This window comes from Hyperolius riggenbachi, chromosome 6 (assembly GCF_040937935.1).
Source record: "Hyperolius riggenbachi isolate aHypRig1 chromosome 6, aHypRig1.pri, whole genome shotgun sequence".
Lineage (NCBI taxonomy): Eukaryota > Metazoa > Chordata > Amphibia > Anura > Hyperoliidae > Hyperolius > Hyperolius riggenbachi.
Window position 1 is genome coordinate 146,675,065 of NC_090651.1, and position 16,878 is coordinate 146,691,942.

A 16,878-nucleotide genomic window follows, 5' to 3' on the forward strand; every position below is an offset into this window, starting at 1 on the left:
AGAGCGGAGCTCAGAGGTGAGTGTAGGCAGAGATATTGCCTAAAAAAGCAGAAAAGGCCGGAGCCCTGTGGCCGTGGCGTCCGGGTCCGGCGCCATCTTAGATCAACCAAAAAGAAGAAGCCATGGCAGGCCTCATCCACCAAGGCCTGAGGATCCTTTTTGTCCACATGGCAGCCCTGGATCCCCTTGGGCCCTGGAGAGCTTGGTTCTCTCTTCTACAGTCCTGGCTCTGTGGGTTTCAGCTGCCGGGAGCACGGGGTCCACTCTGCCTGCAACCACCATCCATACGGATTTTTGGCCCATTTCCCCATCGAGGGATCCTTCACTGCCGCTGTCTCGGCCTCCACACCAATTGGACTAATTGTCGGACTCAGGGGTGTTCTTTTTTAATCTGCAGCCCCATAAGGTCCCTGCCTCTGTCTCTCTCTCCTTGCCTTGGTTCTTCTCTTGCTATCCTTTCTCTCTTTCTCTATCCACTCCTTTCCAGGACACACTGCGGGGCATCTGGAGCTGTTGTGGAGTGAGCGAGCGCCGTCAGTAGTTGGCAGGCTGCTCCCCTCACACAGCACTCCAGTTTTTCCCCACGCGTCCTTCACTACAGTATGGGCTATATGTGTATTTAGGTATTTGCTTACTTGTACCACTGTACCTAATTATATGTGTTGAATTGCATGCACGTGTTGTACCATCTCCGACCCTGTATGAGCCAAAAATAATTCCGGGTACAACCCCCGTTGTACTTGGCGAAATAAATATGATTCTGATTCTGATTCTGCTAGCAGCAGCCTTAAAAATTCAGGAATCCGTCTGGAGTCCTGGACCCTGTTGGTGGTGGCTGAGAAGGCAGTCAAGCGGCCTGCAGGCAGAGATGCTGTGTGGAGACTGGGGACCGACTTATTCTTGGGGTAGGCAGTCACACGGCGTGCAGGCAGAGATGCTGTGTGTGGGGACTGACTTAGTCTTCGGGCAGGCCTGACCGTGCTTTATAGACCACTTGGTCAGATGGACCCTAGACCCAATGCTGTCTGCCAGAGATTACACCACTTGCCTTTCAACATCAAGGTACAGTTTGGGTATCACTGTTTTTGAGAAATAATTGCGTGATGGTATCTTCCACTGCGGTGTGCGGCTTTGCTTTTGTGTGCTGCTTTTCCTCAGGTGGTCATCCCATTGCAGTTTGTGCTCTGTCATCATGTGCCTTTGTAAGGAAGTTGTCCCTACGTGGGTCTTGGTCTTTCCACGGCTCAATCTTTGGTGGCAGACAGTACAGAAGGCATTTCTTTCATCTGAGGCAGACACACAAAAAAATGTCCACACCGATGAGCCCTGGGATGATGGCACTTTGGTGGTGGCGGCCGACTGAGTGTTAAAGTGGACCCAAATTAAAAATACAAGATTTCAGAAATAAAATCTATTTTCTAAATTATAATAATAAATAGCAGCCTTTTTCAGCTGCATGATGACAAAAATAAAATATTTTACATTTATTGGAGAAACCCCTCCCTTCCTTTCATATTGCCGGGAAAATATCCGGCAAACTGGTGGAGTAGATGGTGTCCAGCAAAGGTGGAATTGCTAATGGCTGCCACCTGTATAACCCTAGTTATGCAAAGAGGAGGGTGAAAAGCATGCACTGAAATGCTCATAGGCTTGAAGGAGTGTTTACAGTATTTATATTTGTATGTGTCAGAGTGGTGCAACTAAATATTTTGAATTAAAAAAATGTTTGGTTTGGGTCCGCTTTAAGTGGGGTGCCAGAATCAGAGCAGTAGGAGGAAGATATGTCACGGTTGTGTGTGGAAGCTGAGGAAGATGAGGTGTTCTGTGTTAAATAGTCAACTACGTCCTGACAATCTTGGGGGTTGATGGCACGTGCCTTCTGAACACTGTACTTTGGTCCAGGGCTGCACGAGATCACGACAGCATGACCTTGAACAGACCTGCCGGATGGCCTGCCTCTGCCTGTTTTGCCCATATTGGGGGGGATGAAGTGAAAGCTATGCACTGACTTAACTGATACAATGTGCAGTCACACAGGTGCAGTGAACAGGTATGCAGTGACTAGTATTACAAATGTGCAGCTGTCACACACACAGGTACCGTGAACAGGTATGCAGTGACTGCTATATAATATAACACTGCGTGCTGTCACGCAGGTGCACTTAATAGGTATGCAGTGACTGGTATCAATACAATGTGCAGCTGCACGGTCGGACTGGTATTACAAATGTACAGCTCTCACACACATGCAGCGAAAAGGTAGTCATGGAATGTGCTGGGCCTTGCACAGTATAGTATAGTAATTAGCAAGGGCCAGCTGTGACTGACTGACAGGGCTGTATATGCAAGTGTCAGTGGGCCACACAAACACAAAAAAAACAGATCACAAGAACAACATTAGCTCTCAAAAGAGCTGTCGTGGGGTGCTTTTTAGCAATAAGTATCAGCAAGGAGCAAGCTAACAAGCCTAACTTTAGCCTAACTAAGCTTTCCCTATGTCTCTGCAGCAAACTCTCCCTTCTCTAATTACTGCAGCCGCACCGAGTGAGGATAATGGTAGACGCAGCTGCCTTATATAAGGGGGAAGGGGGGGGGGGGGGCTCCAGGAGGGAGTGTAGCCTGATTGGCTACCATGTGTCTGCTGACTGTGATGTAGAGGGTCAAGGTTGAGCCTAATGATGTAGTATAGGGGCGGGTCGAACTCGCCATAAAGTTTGCGCTTCGACGCAAATGCGAACCAGCGATGTTCGCGCGAATAAGCTTGTGTTCGAACCATACGGGCCATTTCTAATTACCTGTACCTATTAATGTCTTGGTATCTATTTAACTTTTTAAAGGTACATATCAATATTAATTAGTCTCCTCAAAATGTATATCTGTAGTGCTATATTACTCCCAATATGAATTTAGCCTAGTGGCTGTAATACATACTATATGGCCCTTATTCAATTCACTTTTTCTCCTAAGCTTTCTGCTTGAAGATAACTTTTATCTTCTATTTAAAATAACTTTTAACATTCTGCAATTGATTTAAAAGGTAGGTGAAAAAGTACTATCAAATGTAGTAGTTCTTGCCTGCTGTTGGCTTATAAGATATTTATTGATAAGGTGTGGAAATATAGCCTTGGCGAAAACTTAGAAATAACAGTAAATTTATTAAGGTTCTATATAGGGATTTATTCAATTCATCGTGTCTCCTAGGTGATATTTTTATACCTCAGGCTGGGTGCACACTTGTCAGTACGTATAAGGTCACGTATAAGGTCACGTTTTCTGTCATGTGCGGTTTTTGTGTTTTTAGTGGGTTTTCAGTGCGTCTTTTGTGCGTTTGTGTTTTGCATTTTTTTTCCGCACATGAAATTTTCTTCTGTTTGAGTGCGCTGTAATGCGTTTGCGGTTTACATATAGAACATGCGGTTTTTATGCAGCCCACTGACTAACATTTTACTCATAAATGCTGTGTTTTACGCAACGCTAGCGTTTCTGCTAAGTGTGTTCCCTGCCTTACGATAAAATGCCTTTTAAGCCACCAGCAAGCAAGAGAATACTTATAATAAGTTTGATAGTACTTTTTCACATACTTTTTGGTACTTTTTCAATTGTAGAGTGCTGGAAAGGAGAAAAAGTAAAGTGAATAAGGGCCTATGAGCTATATAAAATTCAAGGCGATAAGAAACTGAAAACATGCAAGCTTTTTATCACCTTACATTTACAAGCAAATACTATTGCTGGCTTTACCTGAGTGATGTCCGAGCATAAATAGCATAACTGTAGCTTATTGCCTTAGCGATGCCCCAGTGTCCTTTGCAATGCCGAGTGATGGGGTACAAGGAATTTGAGCAATGGAACTGTCCTTGAGCACCACGGCACTACTGCCTCACTCCCCCGGAAGATACACATGCATCCAGTGTCTACCGCTAGAGCCAGCAGGCACTTAACCGAGGCTCGCTGCTGCATGCAAGGCTTTCCTGGCACCGACGCTTGGCGCGCCATCACTCAGCTTCCACCAGGGCTCCCCATTTGTTCACATGGTGGACCGATGGGAATCATCCTGATTCTCATTGCTCTTATGAAAACCAGGATGATTCCAATGAATACTGCTATACCTCATTAAACATTTATTCATTTTTTTAAAGAGAAATATCTAAACATATTAAATTTTACTTATTGTAATGGTAAATTAAAAAGTGACTGAAATCCAGTCTAATCTTCCTATAATTAATTTTAGAAACAGATGTGTTTTTGAAAATGCAATATACCAGTTAGGAGTGATCACATCTCTATTTATCTAATTGTATTCCTGCTTGTAAAAGATCTTAATCACTTCCACACCATAGGTTATTTTCCCTTAAAAGCCAGAGCAATTTTCACATTTCACTCTCCTCCCATTCGCCAATAACTTTATCCCCACTTATGACACTGAAATGATCTATACATCGTTTTTTTTCGCTACAAATTAGACTTTCTTTGGTTGGCACTTTTTGCTAAGAATTATTTTATTTTAGCTGCATTTTAAAGGGAGTAAAGGGAAAAATGAAAAAAAAAGTCTCAGTTTTAAACCATTATAGTTTTAAAATAAAATGTGCTGGGATAGATAAAACTGACACATTGGGCCTGATTCACAAAGCGGTGATAACTCAGTTATCATGCCTAAAAGACTTTAGGCGTGATAACCTTTGCACTAGCAAAGTTATCACCGCTTTGTGCTCTAACTCGCGCGAAGCTCCTGCACGCAAAGTTTTGAACGCGTACGCACGCGCGCAAAGTCCCATAGGGCTTAATGGGCACTTCGCGCGAAGCACGGTGCGCTGCGCGCTTTGCGCGCGGGAGTTCGCGCAAATTCCTTCAGATCACGCCTAAACTAAGTTTAGGCGTGATAAAGGGCTTTTCACAGGCGTGCAAAGTGTTTGCACCGCTTTGTGAATCAGGCCCATTGTATTTGCCCATTTGTCCCAGTTATTACACTGTTTAAATTGTTTCTCTACTACAATACATCGTGACAATATTTTACTTAGAAATAAAGGTGTATTTTTTCCATTTGCACTTCTTTATACTAGATTATTCATTACAATCAATAATTTGCAAAAGTAGTAGTGATATATAGAGATGTCAGCGAACGGTTCGAGAACCGTTCGCTAGTGAACCTCTCACCCTGTACTACTTTCGGGTCGCTATGACCCGGAGTAGTACGGCTGCGCTGCGTCATGAGTGACGTCACGCTCATGCGCAGAGAGTGTCCGGCAACAGGCGCACAATCAAAGAAGCACACCGCCGGCCCAGCGCAGCCATATTACTCCGGGTCATAGCGACCCGGAAGTAGTATTTGCACATAGAGATTCGCTAGCGAACGGTTCGCTAACATCTCTAGTGATATACCCTAATGATATACCATAGTAGTGATATACCCTAATGATATACCTATTTAAAAAAAACTAGGTTCCCGAGGTAACTATTTATGATTTTTTGTTATGCTGCTACTTTTTTTTTTAACATTAAGAATAACAATAGTTATATAGAAAGGAGGAGGAAATAAGAGGTTAAAATTGGATATTCTTTTATTCATTAACATTTTTAGGTGTATTTTTCTTTTTGGCCACTAGATGCCCCATACTATCCTGTGTACTAAACAGCACACAGAAAGTAGTGAAAAGCTGTGAATGACGACGGCATCTCATTCATGTCAGATCATTATTCCCTACTGCCACACTGATCGGTGAGTCAGCGGGGGAAGGGGTAGCAGGGGGTTTCAGGGGGTTTGCAGGACCTGTAATGTCAATGAAAATAGCCGATACATTTATCTATGCCCCTGGTGCTGAGGTGAAGTCCACAGGGGCATAGAAACACAATGCTGTGGTTGGAAACTGCTTAAACATACATGCCACATACTGCCACGTATTTTGCAGTATATACAGGCGCTGATCCAAACTATATCTCATGTGTATGTTCCACCAGCTGCTCAGGATAAACCACATCCACAATCGGTTCCAAGAAAAAATGCATACAAATCCACAGCGCTTGGTACTCAGATCGGCGTCTGCAGTAACCCCACAGTGCTCAAAAGCATATTTCCACAGTGACCATCACCAGAAATAAATCGAAAAAGGTCACTTCTCCATCCAAGAATCATATAAACATTTATTAGAAGCTGAATCTACATCACATATACAATAACTTACTTCCAGGGTCCTTTTGACAGGGACCCTTAGTAGTTAAAAGATATAGTGGAACCCAGTACACATTTAAAATCCAAAAAACTATCTAATATAAGTTGCCCAGTCTCCAGTTCCTACCGGTTTCGGCCTTGCGCCATCATCAGGGAACACTCTGTCATCAGGGTGCCACATACTGCGCCAACTGACATTACTGTAAATCATCATATAGACAACAGGCTTCTGTTGTCTGAAATGCTTAATTATAATTGAAACAGGTTACAATGTGATGTGTACATAAATGTCACCTGTTCTCCTCAGTAGAAGAAATAGCAATTGGCTTTGTTAGAGTCTGTTTTCCTTTTTAGCAAGTTCTATTTCCTCCCTGTGGCGGGAATCTCGTGCTGCTCTACCCCTCCCCTTTCCATAGCATGGCACAAGCTACCGGACTTGTAGTCAGATTGTAGTGGACACAGCTATACATAGACAGACTTACTCTCACCATCAATACAGAAAACACTCACCAGGTTCTCAATGGAATGTTGATATTGCTCAATTTCCCGCACAGTCTCTGTGTCCCGTTTGACCTCATTAACATATTGAGCTAAATCCTTCAAAGAAATTATAAATTAGCAGAATATAACTTTACAGCATGTGTTCCCTCACAGGTTGTACTTTTGCAAACACGTTTATACCATAAGCTCTTTTGCATATATATAACTCTTCCTGTACTGGACAACATTATGAGACTCTTTTCTTTGCTACATATGTTATATTTCTTAGCTGTACATCACACACAATTAATTATCTCATACGTTTATTTTCGCTTCAGGTTTGCTTAAACGTGACCCCATGTACACACGCGCACACAACCACATAACACACACAAACACTCACACAACACACACAACCACATACACACACACACACACACACACACACACACACACCACACACACACACACCACACACACACACACACCACACACCACACACACCACACACACACACACACCACACACACACACCACACACACACACACACACACACCACACACACACACACACACACACAGACACACACCACACACACAAACACAAAACACACACAACCACACACACATCGTTAACATTATTACCGGAGCCCCATTAAACATTTTAACCACAGTTACGTATAAACACATTATCACTTCAAAATTGGTGTCTGGAATACTACTTGAATTTCTGACTACAGGTTTGTTTTTTTAAATCCCACTCAGTTTCTATCACCCAAATTTGTGAAGGGTGAACTGGTAATGTCTTAAATGGCTATTCCTATCAAAAAAACAATACACCTTTTCAGAAATGAAGGAAAGCTAAAATAGATACCTTCATAGCATCAAGTGACAAACGCAAATTGATTTTTTCTGCATCATCAGTAGTGTGTTTAACCAGCTCCTGAAAGATAGGATGACATGGATTCAAAACAAGTAACATGGGTCATAATGCAATGAAACTGCACAAAAAAGTAACAGTACAAGCAATATATCCTCTTCAGGCACAATGTACATAATTGTATAATGTAACAATTGATTGGTATAGGTTTAACAGTATTATTTTCATGTACATTATCCTTGATATTTAACGAAACACCATAGCGGATTCAGTCATTTGAATGGATTGCAGAAGATGGCACAGAAATTACACACCAGTCAATAGAATCTCTGTTCTATTAATTTGCCTCTCCAATACTTCGGTTCAGCACATTTCAGTGCTGTACTTATTCAGTGAGTATTTAGGACTTAAAAGGCTAAGGTTGCGTGCTAGGGAGGCACTACTAGATCAAGGCAGATTTGGTCGGAATGAAGATTACATTCTATATTGAGTTGGGGGAGGGGGTGTTAAGGCTAGGTCATGTAGTAGTAATTCATTTAGGAAAAATGTGAATGGAAAGAAGTATTTTTATGTTATGGGAGGGAAACTGACTTTGCCATCATTTGTATTGTACAACCCTGCAAAACAGCTCTGGAACAGAAGCTACTGCCACAAGCTGTCAGTGCCAAATGATAAGTCCATGGCGGACTGGATCCATTATTCTGCTTAATGTTGACAGATGCACCACACAGTGGAGAACTTTTCAGTAGTCTTCTGTGAGTATTTTGTCTACAAGACTTTAAAGTGACTCTGTAACAAAAATTACAACGTTTTTTCTACCATGCTACAAGTTCCTAAACCTATTCTAATCTGTTCTGGCTTACTGCAGCACTTTGTACTATCAAGGTCTATGTAATAAATCAATGTATCTTATCTTATCTGCTATCTTATCAGTGATAGAAGAGAGCTGGATAAAAACCCTCCTCTGTTAGGCTGTGAAAGAGGAATTACAAACACAGGCACAGGCAGAGCTGTCTGCAGGAAGCCTGTAATGTTCAGTGCATGAGAGAAGAAGGGGACAGAAGGTAAACACACAAATGATCTTTTGAGATTCAAAAGGAAAGCTGTATACAGCCTGCTTGTGTATGGATGTATTTTCTATGTGTGGACATATTGTACATTAATCTACTTCCTGTTTTGGTGGCCATTTTGTTTGTTTATAAACAAACTTTTTAAAACTGTTTTTGACTACTTTTAATGCGGCGGGGAGCGGCGAAATTGTGACAGAGGGTAATAGGAGATGTCCCCTAACGCACTGGTATGTTTACTTTTTTGCGATTTTAACAATACAGATTCTCTTTAATGCAACAAAGAGCTTTCAATGGAGACTGCAGCAATTCAAGTGACTAGAAAGACCCAGTCTCCTTTCACAGGTAGTGATAGAGGAACTGGCAGCACACAGGTGTAAGAAGTAAGAAGAAAGATGTGTGGGGTAAAATAAACACTGTTCATGCCCTGTACTATACCCCTCCTTGTTTCATGAAATACACTAAACACTACAGTACTTTAAACTGACTTTAAACATGATGCCTCCTACTTTGCAAGCAGACATCGATCATAAGCAATTTCATGACTGATCATGAGTAACTGCAGACTTTACAGTTGCTCTTGTGAAAAATTACAAAGTAGCTAGTCAATAATAGTAAATGTTTGATTTGTAGACAAAGAATTAATGCAGAGCTCACAACATTATTCACAAAGAATGGTGGCAATGCATTACAATTTGTAGAAAACAAACTACCAATGCATCTGTGTTACCATCATTCTTGCAAAACATTGAGGCCTTGACATTTGTTACTTTCCATCCTTCCTACCGTCATGCTCAAACTAGATCAGAATAAGAATCACTTTATTCGCCAAGTGCGACAGGCGCCGCACCCAGAATTATTTGTGGACACAAGGCATATTGGCAATGACAAACAGTGCGAATAACACTACACATAGTACAATTTATAAAGAAACATTACAGCATATTGGCAAGTGACAACAGTGCAAGTAGCTCTACACATAGTACAATTTATAAGGAAACATTACAACATATTGGCAAGTGACGACAGTGCAAGTAACCCTACACATAGTACAATTTATAAAGAAACATTGCACCAGAGCAATGACACATCTAGGGGTTGTCACCATATAATGCAATGGTGTATACAGTATTATGCAAAGATGACCAAAGAATACTAGTTCGTGCACTAGTGCCCCTAGGTGCTGAAGGGGCTTAGGAGATGACATTTGGGAGAGGGTCTGAGTTAAGGAGAGTGATCGCTTGAGGGAAGAAAGTGTTCCTACGCCTGGTGGTTTTGGTGTAGATGGACCTGTAGCGGCGTCCCGATCGTAGGGGACTGAAGAAGTGATTGCCAGGGTGGGAGGGGTCGAGTGTGATTCTATTTGCCCTGGACCTCATTCTGGATGCATGGAGAAGGTCCAAGGGTGGCAGGGGCGACCCAATGATCTTCGCAGCCACATTGATGACTCTCTGGAGTTTGAGCCTGTCCTTTGCATTTCCCCCCGAGTACCAGACAATGATGGAGGAGCAAAGGACAGATTCAATGGTCGCCGTATAAAAACTGGTCAGTAGCTCCCTGGGCATTCCAAACTTCCTCAGTTGCCTCAGGAAGAACAGTCTCTGCTGGGCCTTCTTTTGGGTTGTAGAGGTATTTTCGTCCCATCTCAAGTTCTCCGTGATGGTAGTGCCTAGGAACCGTGCGCTATGTACCCTGGTGACTTCGGTACCATCTATGAAGACCGGGCTGGGTGGTGGGGCGTTCCTTCTGAAGTCCACTATCAGTTCCACCGTTTTTGCTGTGTTTAGTACAAGTTTGTTGTCTGAGCACCACCTGAGAATCCGCTCGATCTTGCTGTGGTATACCAGGTCCGATTTATCACCCATGAGTCCTACGATGGTGGTATCGTCCGCAAACTTGATGACCTGACGGTGTCCGCAGAGGAGGTGCAGCTGTTTGTATACAGGGAGAAGAGCATCGGTGACAGCACACACCCTTGCGGAGCGCCTGTGTTTGTGGTTCTCACACTGGAGGAGCAGTCTCCGAGTCTCACTAGCTGTGTCCTGTTCGTAAGGAAGTCCTTTGATCCAGGTGCAAAGGGTTGGGTCAACACCAAGCCGTTCCAGGTCGTCGTGCAGAATATTTGGGCAGATGGTGTTGAACGCGGAACTGAAGTCCAGGAGGAGGATCCTTGCGTAGGTCTTCGGTTTATCCAGGTGTTCAGTGATATGTGCAAGGCAGATATTAATGGTGTCTTCCACAGACCGATTTGCCCTGTACGCAAATTGAATAGGATCCAATAGGGTGGCAGTGTGGAGCTTCAGGTAGGAGAGAACTAGTCTCTCGAAGGTCTTCATGATAATCGGGGTTAGGGCGACGGGTCTAAAGTTGTTTAGGTCCGTGACTCCTGGCTTCTTGGGGACCGGGATGATGTCAGCTTTTTTGAAACAGGAGGGAACTTTGCCCAGCTCCAGGGATCTGTTAAAGATGGAAGTGAGGACCGGGGCTAACTGGCCCGCACATGTTTATAGACAGGATGGGGATATGCAGTCTGGGCCTGAGGCCTTCCTGGTGTTTAGCTTCCGGAGGTGCTGTAGCACATCGGTCTCCTGGACTGTTACCTGTGTTGGGGGAGTATGACTAGCATGTAGAGGAGGGGAGGGGGGTGGATGCTTGGGTGAGGGTGTGGTCGTTTGATCCGCAAGGTGAGTGGGTTGTGCCTCGAACCTGCAATAGAATTTGTTGAGATCCTCAGCTAGTGCAGTGCTAGGAAGTATGTGTTGAGAGGGGGGCTTGAAGTTGGTGCCTGCCCTTAGGCCTTTCCAGACCTCCCGGAAATTGTTGGACTGGAGGTTGCGACTCAGCTTGTCGGAGTGGTCTCTCTTTGCCACCTTCAACTCTCTTTTCAAGGTGTTTCTGGCCTCCCTGAAGCTCTCCGGTGTTCCAGATTTTTGAGCTTCTTCTTTTTTCCTCCGAAGCCTGCGTAGCCTTCCGTTGAACCAGGGCTTGTTGTTCGGGAAGACCTTGACGGTTCTCGCTGGGATGCATGTCTCCTCGCAGAATCGAATGTAGGAGGTGACATTCTCTGACCATTCCTCCAGGCAGATAGAATGTGATTACTTTGAGGTCAAGTCCTGTAGTCATTGAGAGCCTGGGATCCTGCAGCATTGCGGGCCAAAAAGGATTAAGAGTATAAATTCATAGTGTACAGGGGCACTTGAAGAGCACTCAGGTAGCACTGGAACCAAAATATCCAAAGTAGTATGAGGATCAGCTCCTCCAAATACTTCTTATAGAGATCAATATACCAGTAGCAGTCCCTAAGTGGTAAAGACTGGCATTCTGGATTTCAGTGCAAAACAGGTAACAGAACTCACTTCGCACTACAGCCAGGCAACTGGTATTGTGTAAAAGGAAATAAATATGGCAGCCTCCATATTCCTCTCACTTCAGGTGTGCTTTAACATGATACAACCTGAACTGAGTAAAATTATTTAAAATAAACACATGATATACCTGAAAATGAATATTACATACTTACCTCACTGTCAGTTCCTCTCAGAAGCTCACCATTTTATTCTGACAATGATCCCTTCCAGTTCTGACAATATTTTGTCAGAACTGAAATATACCGTTGCTGTCAGTTATACATCAGCTGCTGTCAGTTACAACTGAATGTGCAAGGTAATGTCCATGTTTCCCTATGGCTCAAGTGGGCGATATTACAGTTTAACAGCGTGCTGACCAGGAAGCTGTTATAGTGTAATGGCCATTTTCAAAATGGAGGACTGAGAATTCCATTGATTAAAGTGGACAAACAGGATGCAGGAGAGGAGAAAGAGATTGATGGGTAGTCTACACAGGAGGTAAGTATGACGTGTTTAGTTTATTTTGACTTTTAATTTTCAGTTCAGGTTCTCTTTAACGCCTCTTTACAAGTATAATTTCATGTAACATGGGAATGGTGCACTATTTTAGGTTTTCTTTCCAGCATTCAGCTGTACATTTTTCATTCTAGCCATGCCCCGTGAGCAGGACAAAACATATATAAACACTGGTGTATTTGCAGACCTGATAAGTCCTTGTCCCCTGCCCTTTTCCTGCACTGAAATGCGCTTAGCAACATTATACATAAAGTAAACCACATGCTAATTCCTCAGGCCCCAGAGTGAGAGAAGAATATTCCCTTTGAAGTATTTTGCCAGATTAAGCAGCACAGTGAAGGGAATATGAGGTCTCTGAAAAATGAAGCTTTATAGATGCTTTCAGATATTACGGATAGGTTTACTTGGTTTCAGGGAGCAGTTACATCAGGTAATAAGAAGGGTTATTGAAGATAGTTTGATCATTACGGAATATTATAATGAAACACCAGATGGAAAAACACAAGGTAGTTTAAGGGCACTTTACCCATAAAGTCAGGATTTTCGGAAAGTCTGCCCTGTTCAATACCTAAGACTATAACCTGCTTTATACAGCACAATAAATAGAACTGTAAGTCACGGTCATATGGAAGAAGGTTCTTTGTTGCATACATTAATACATTCCCTGCCTCCAAGGCTTCTCTGCAAATACTGAAATTGGAATAATTTGAGAATGCAAAAAGGAGAAATAAATAAAAAGGTCTCCTCCGAGTGCAGTTTATTCCATGGGCTAAAGCAGCACCTGTTTGTCAAAGTGACATTTTTCCGGCATCAGCAGCAGGTCAGAGACACAGCAAGACTGATATCCCTGCTCTGCTTCTAATCAGGCTCCAAACAGCCATCAAAGGCAATGTGCACTATATCTTCCTGCCCTAATTAAGTGCTTACCTGAAGGATGCCCACTCTGTACTGGCTGTACGGTGGAAACACAATATTTAATCTCACGGCCTCCATTTCCTGATCTCTCAACTTTAAAACCATCCAACATGAATGTAAAGTATGGAAATCACAAGGAAAGTTACTCGGAAAGACATTCAAAGAAAAACTGATGGAACCAAAATGCCTATACTCTAATGATAAGGATTTATAAAATTCAGAAAAAGGACACTTATTGGACCAATTAAAGTGGGAGGAAACTCAAATTAAATCTATGGTCTAAAACATTAAACACAAAGTAAAAGTAATAGCTAAAAACATATAAATGGTTTCCAAGTTACTGGAAGGGTTAATACTTTTCAGTTCACCTATGGTTCCCATACACACATAGATTTTTCCATTTGATTCCCATCCGATCACTCTGATTGAATCGCATGTGAATCGATTCCTTTAAATGTTCATTCGAATAGTGAACAATTTTTCCCCAAAATGATTCAAAAGCCTTTTTTTTTTCCTAGGTCTAATGGGGGATTAGGGGCAATAGACCGATGGCCCCCATTGAACAGTGCAATTCTGCTGTTTGATTGATTTTCAATAGATTCCCTGCCAGAATCTTTCAGAAAGGAATCGATTGCTTTGGAACATGGGGTGAAAATGTATATGTGTATGGCCAGCTTTAGCTGCTAATAGATAAGATTGCCATTGCTGTCTAAAATGATTAGATTATGTTGAAGTGTTCTAACCTATGTAAGCAATGCAAGAAAGTGTCTGCTGCATCTGGCGTCAATGCCTAATTACAAGTCAGTCTGATGTCCTGCAGCCGTCATTGCTGGCAATTAGCTTTTGTGAAGCGTAAGTGAAAATATGCCTTCAAATGACATCAGACCAGCCTTAGGCCTGGGACCCACTGAAGCGCTTTCAGCAGCAATTCGTGCTTTCTAGGAATAGCCGGCGATTACAAAAGCACATTGCTGCTAAAAGTGAATGGCCCTGCTCCCACAGGAGCAATTGTGATTTACCAAAATTGCAAACTCTCTGCATGCAGCATTTTTGGAGAAATTTCATAAGGGAAAGCAGGGTCCAAAATGCTCCCTGAAAATGCTCCAAAAGTTCATCTGCTTTTAAGAGGCAAAACCGTTATAAAAAGAGTTAGTGTTTATGGGAGTGTTTTGCAATTGCCGGTGGGGCTCAGGCTTAGTGTTTCATATTTATTTTTTACTGTGTTTAGTGTTTTAGGTCAAAACTGTCATTTGGAATTTCATCACACTTTAAATTAAACCTGTGAGGAGAAAAACCTCCACTAGGCGGTGCTCACCTCAGGAGGGGAAAGCCTCAGAATCCTAAAGAGGCTTCACCCATCCTCCCTAGCAGACTCCTTCCACCTCTGGGACCCCAGAAAAAGAGGCAATAAACTCAATCGAGCTGCCGCTGTGCGCAGGCGCAGTTGCGGCTCCCCTTGTGCTCTGGCGGATGTAGCTAGGCCTGCTCTAGACGGCTCGCCCCTGCGCAGTACAGTGGAGCCAGATAACTGTGCCTGCTCACACTGCCAACAAGCCTTGCTGGCAGATTTTCAAGGGTGCCAGTGCTGGATGAGGGGTGCTGAGGAGGATGAACAGAACACTTTAAAGGACCACTATCGTGAAAAAAATTAAAATTTTAAATACATGTAAACATATACAAATAAGTTATGTTTCTTCCAGAGTAAAATGAGCCATAAATTACTTTTCTCCTATGCTGCTGTTACTTATAGTAGGTAGTAGAAATCTGACAGTACAAGTGTGAGTGCCTAATGTAATCTGCACTAACCCTGTCTCTGCTTGTACCCACTTCCTCCTGAAGCCACGCCCTCATGAGCAAAAAATGCTCGGCAGTTTCTGATAGTCTTTAAGGCTTCATCTGACATCAACACTCTATAATTTTGTATGCTCTGTTTCAATGTTATGCTAACACAGCTCTTCCCAGCTCAAATGGACTGCCTTCACTAGCCCCTATATGTTATCACTGCCATGTGACAGATGCAGATTTATGGCTCCAGATAACTAAGTCCTTCTGCACTTGTTTCTCAGCATCTGTCACATGGCATGTTGATGTCAGATGAAGCTTTGCAGAAACTGCCAACAGTGAGTTTCACTTACGGGGGCGTGGCTTCAAGAGGAAGTGGGCACTGGCAGAGACATGATGTGAGTGCAGAGTAGGAGAGATTAGGCCCTCGCACTTGTTAAAGGTACACATGTTGTTTTTAAAGAGACAGATACATATGCAGTCTTTAGTTTGGTCCACTTCAAGTAACTACGTAACTCTAGCAAATCACGGTTTAGATTTTAGTTTTCATTCATATAAAAATATAAAATATACTTCATGGTTTACAAACCTTCAAGCACCAATTTAACTAATGCAGGTGAGGCAAACAATAACCATCTAACCCTTTAATATTTCGCTTTTTGGCTAGTTCTTCAGAGTTTTACATAACCTTTCTGTGATCACGCCAGTCTCATGTTTAGTTTCATGTAAAGAATCCGTTGGATAGGCTACACTATGACTGTATGGCTTGCAATGGTTTCCAAAATCAATGCATGATTACAGCTTTACTAAGAACTCTGAGGGCTCAGCCACACTATAAGCACTTTTCTGAGTGCTTTGTGATTGATTAGCACTCACTCCCAGTCATTTTTATTAAAATCGCTGTAAAAATCGCACAAAAATCGGCACGATCACATATGCAAAAAATCGCTGCGATTTTTACTGCAATTTTAATGAAAGTGAATGGGAGCGATTTTTAAAAAGCGCTCAGAAATCAATCACAAGCGCTCAGAAAAGCGCTTGTAGTGTGGCTGAGCCCTTAGGGAAAGCCCCAGTGCTTTAAACTACACATGGAAGGTACCAACCCAGTTCAATTAAAGATGCAAGTGAGATGATGTCTATCAAGTTTCTTTTAATAGTTCTATTGAAGTGACAAGCATTAAATCTACCAGAAGTGACCCCGTGGGTGGGTAGTTAGGCATGCTGTTCAGAAAGTACAGCTAGGTATGTAATATAATTTACACTGCTCTGAAATGATTAAAACAGCATTTTTGTTATTTGTAAATAGGAAAATGTATTTAAAAAAGTCAGTGCTGCAATTTAGAACTATACACCAACTGCAGTGTAACTATTTTCAAAATAGAGGCGTATCCCAAGTATTATTTAAGGAGTCATGCTCTTTTCTCTCAGTATTCAGCCCTTCAGCAATAGCATTGACTTTTTTACCTAAATCCCTGACTTTGCTGTACAGAATTTGCAAATTGAAAGCTTACCTGGAGCAGCAAGTGATATTTCAGAACCCTCTGCATAGGAACAACAAGAAGATCGCGCAGTGTGAATTTCCCATTATTTGCTCTCTTTGAACACTCCTGTTTAGATGAACAGTTATTATAAATGTTGTAATGTATCCTTTCACTTGCATGTTAAACAATTGTAAGATAAAGTGCATGGAATACAAAACAAGTTCTGAAAATCTTTACACATTTATAA

At 42.4% G+C, this 16,878-nt stretch overlaps 1 protein-coding gene across 5 annotated transcripts in view; it reads right to left on the reverse strand.

The window, feature by feature from the left end:
* The window catches only part of VAV3 (vav guanine nucleotide exchange factor 3), a 490,967-nt gene that overhangs the window by 146,281 nt on the left and 327,808 nt on the right, over nt 1-16,878 (reverse strand). For 4 of the 5 annotated variants that reach the window (XM_068240048.1, XM_068240044.1, XM_068240043.1 and 1 more), the window contains 3 exons: nt 16,662-16,757; nt 7,518-7,586; nt 6,674-6,760 (listed from right to left, as the gene is read on the reverse strand). In XM_068240048.1, the coding sequence (XP_068096149.1) occupies nt 6,674-6,760; nt 7,518-7,586; nt 16,662-16,757 (252 nt within the window). The remainder of the gene's footprint in view (nt 1-6,673; nt 6,761-7,517; nt 7,587-16,661; nt 16,758-16,878) is intronic. The other variant, XM_068240046.1, reaches the window with a different exon arrangement.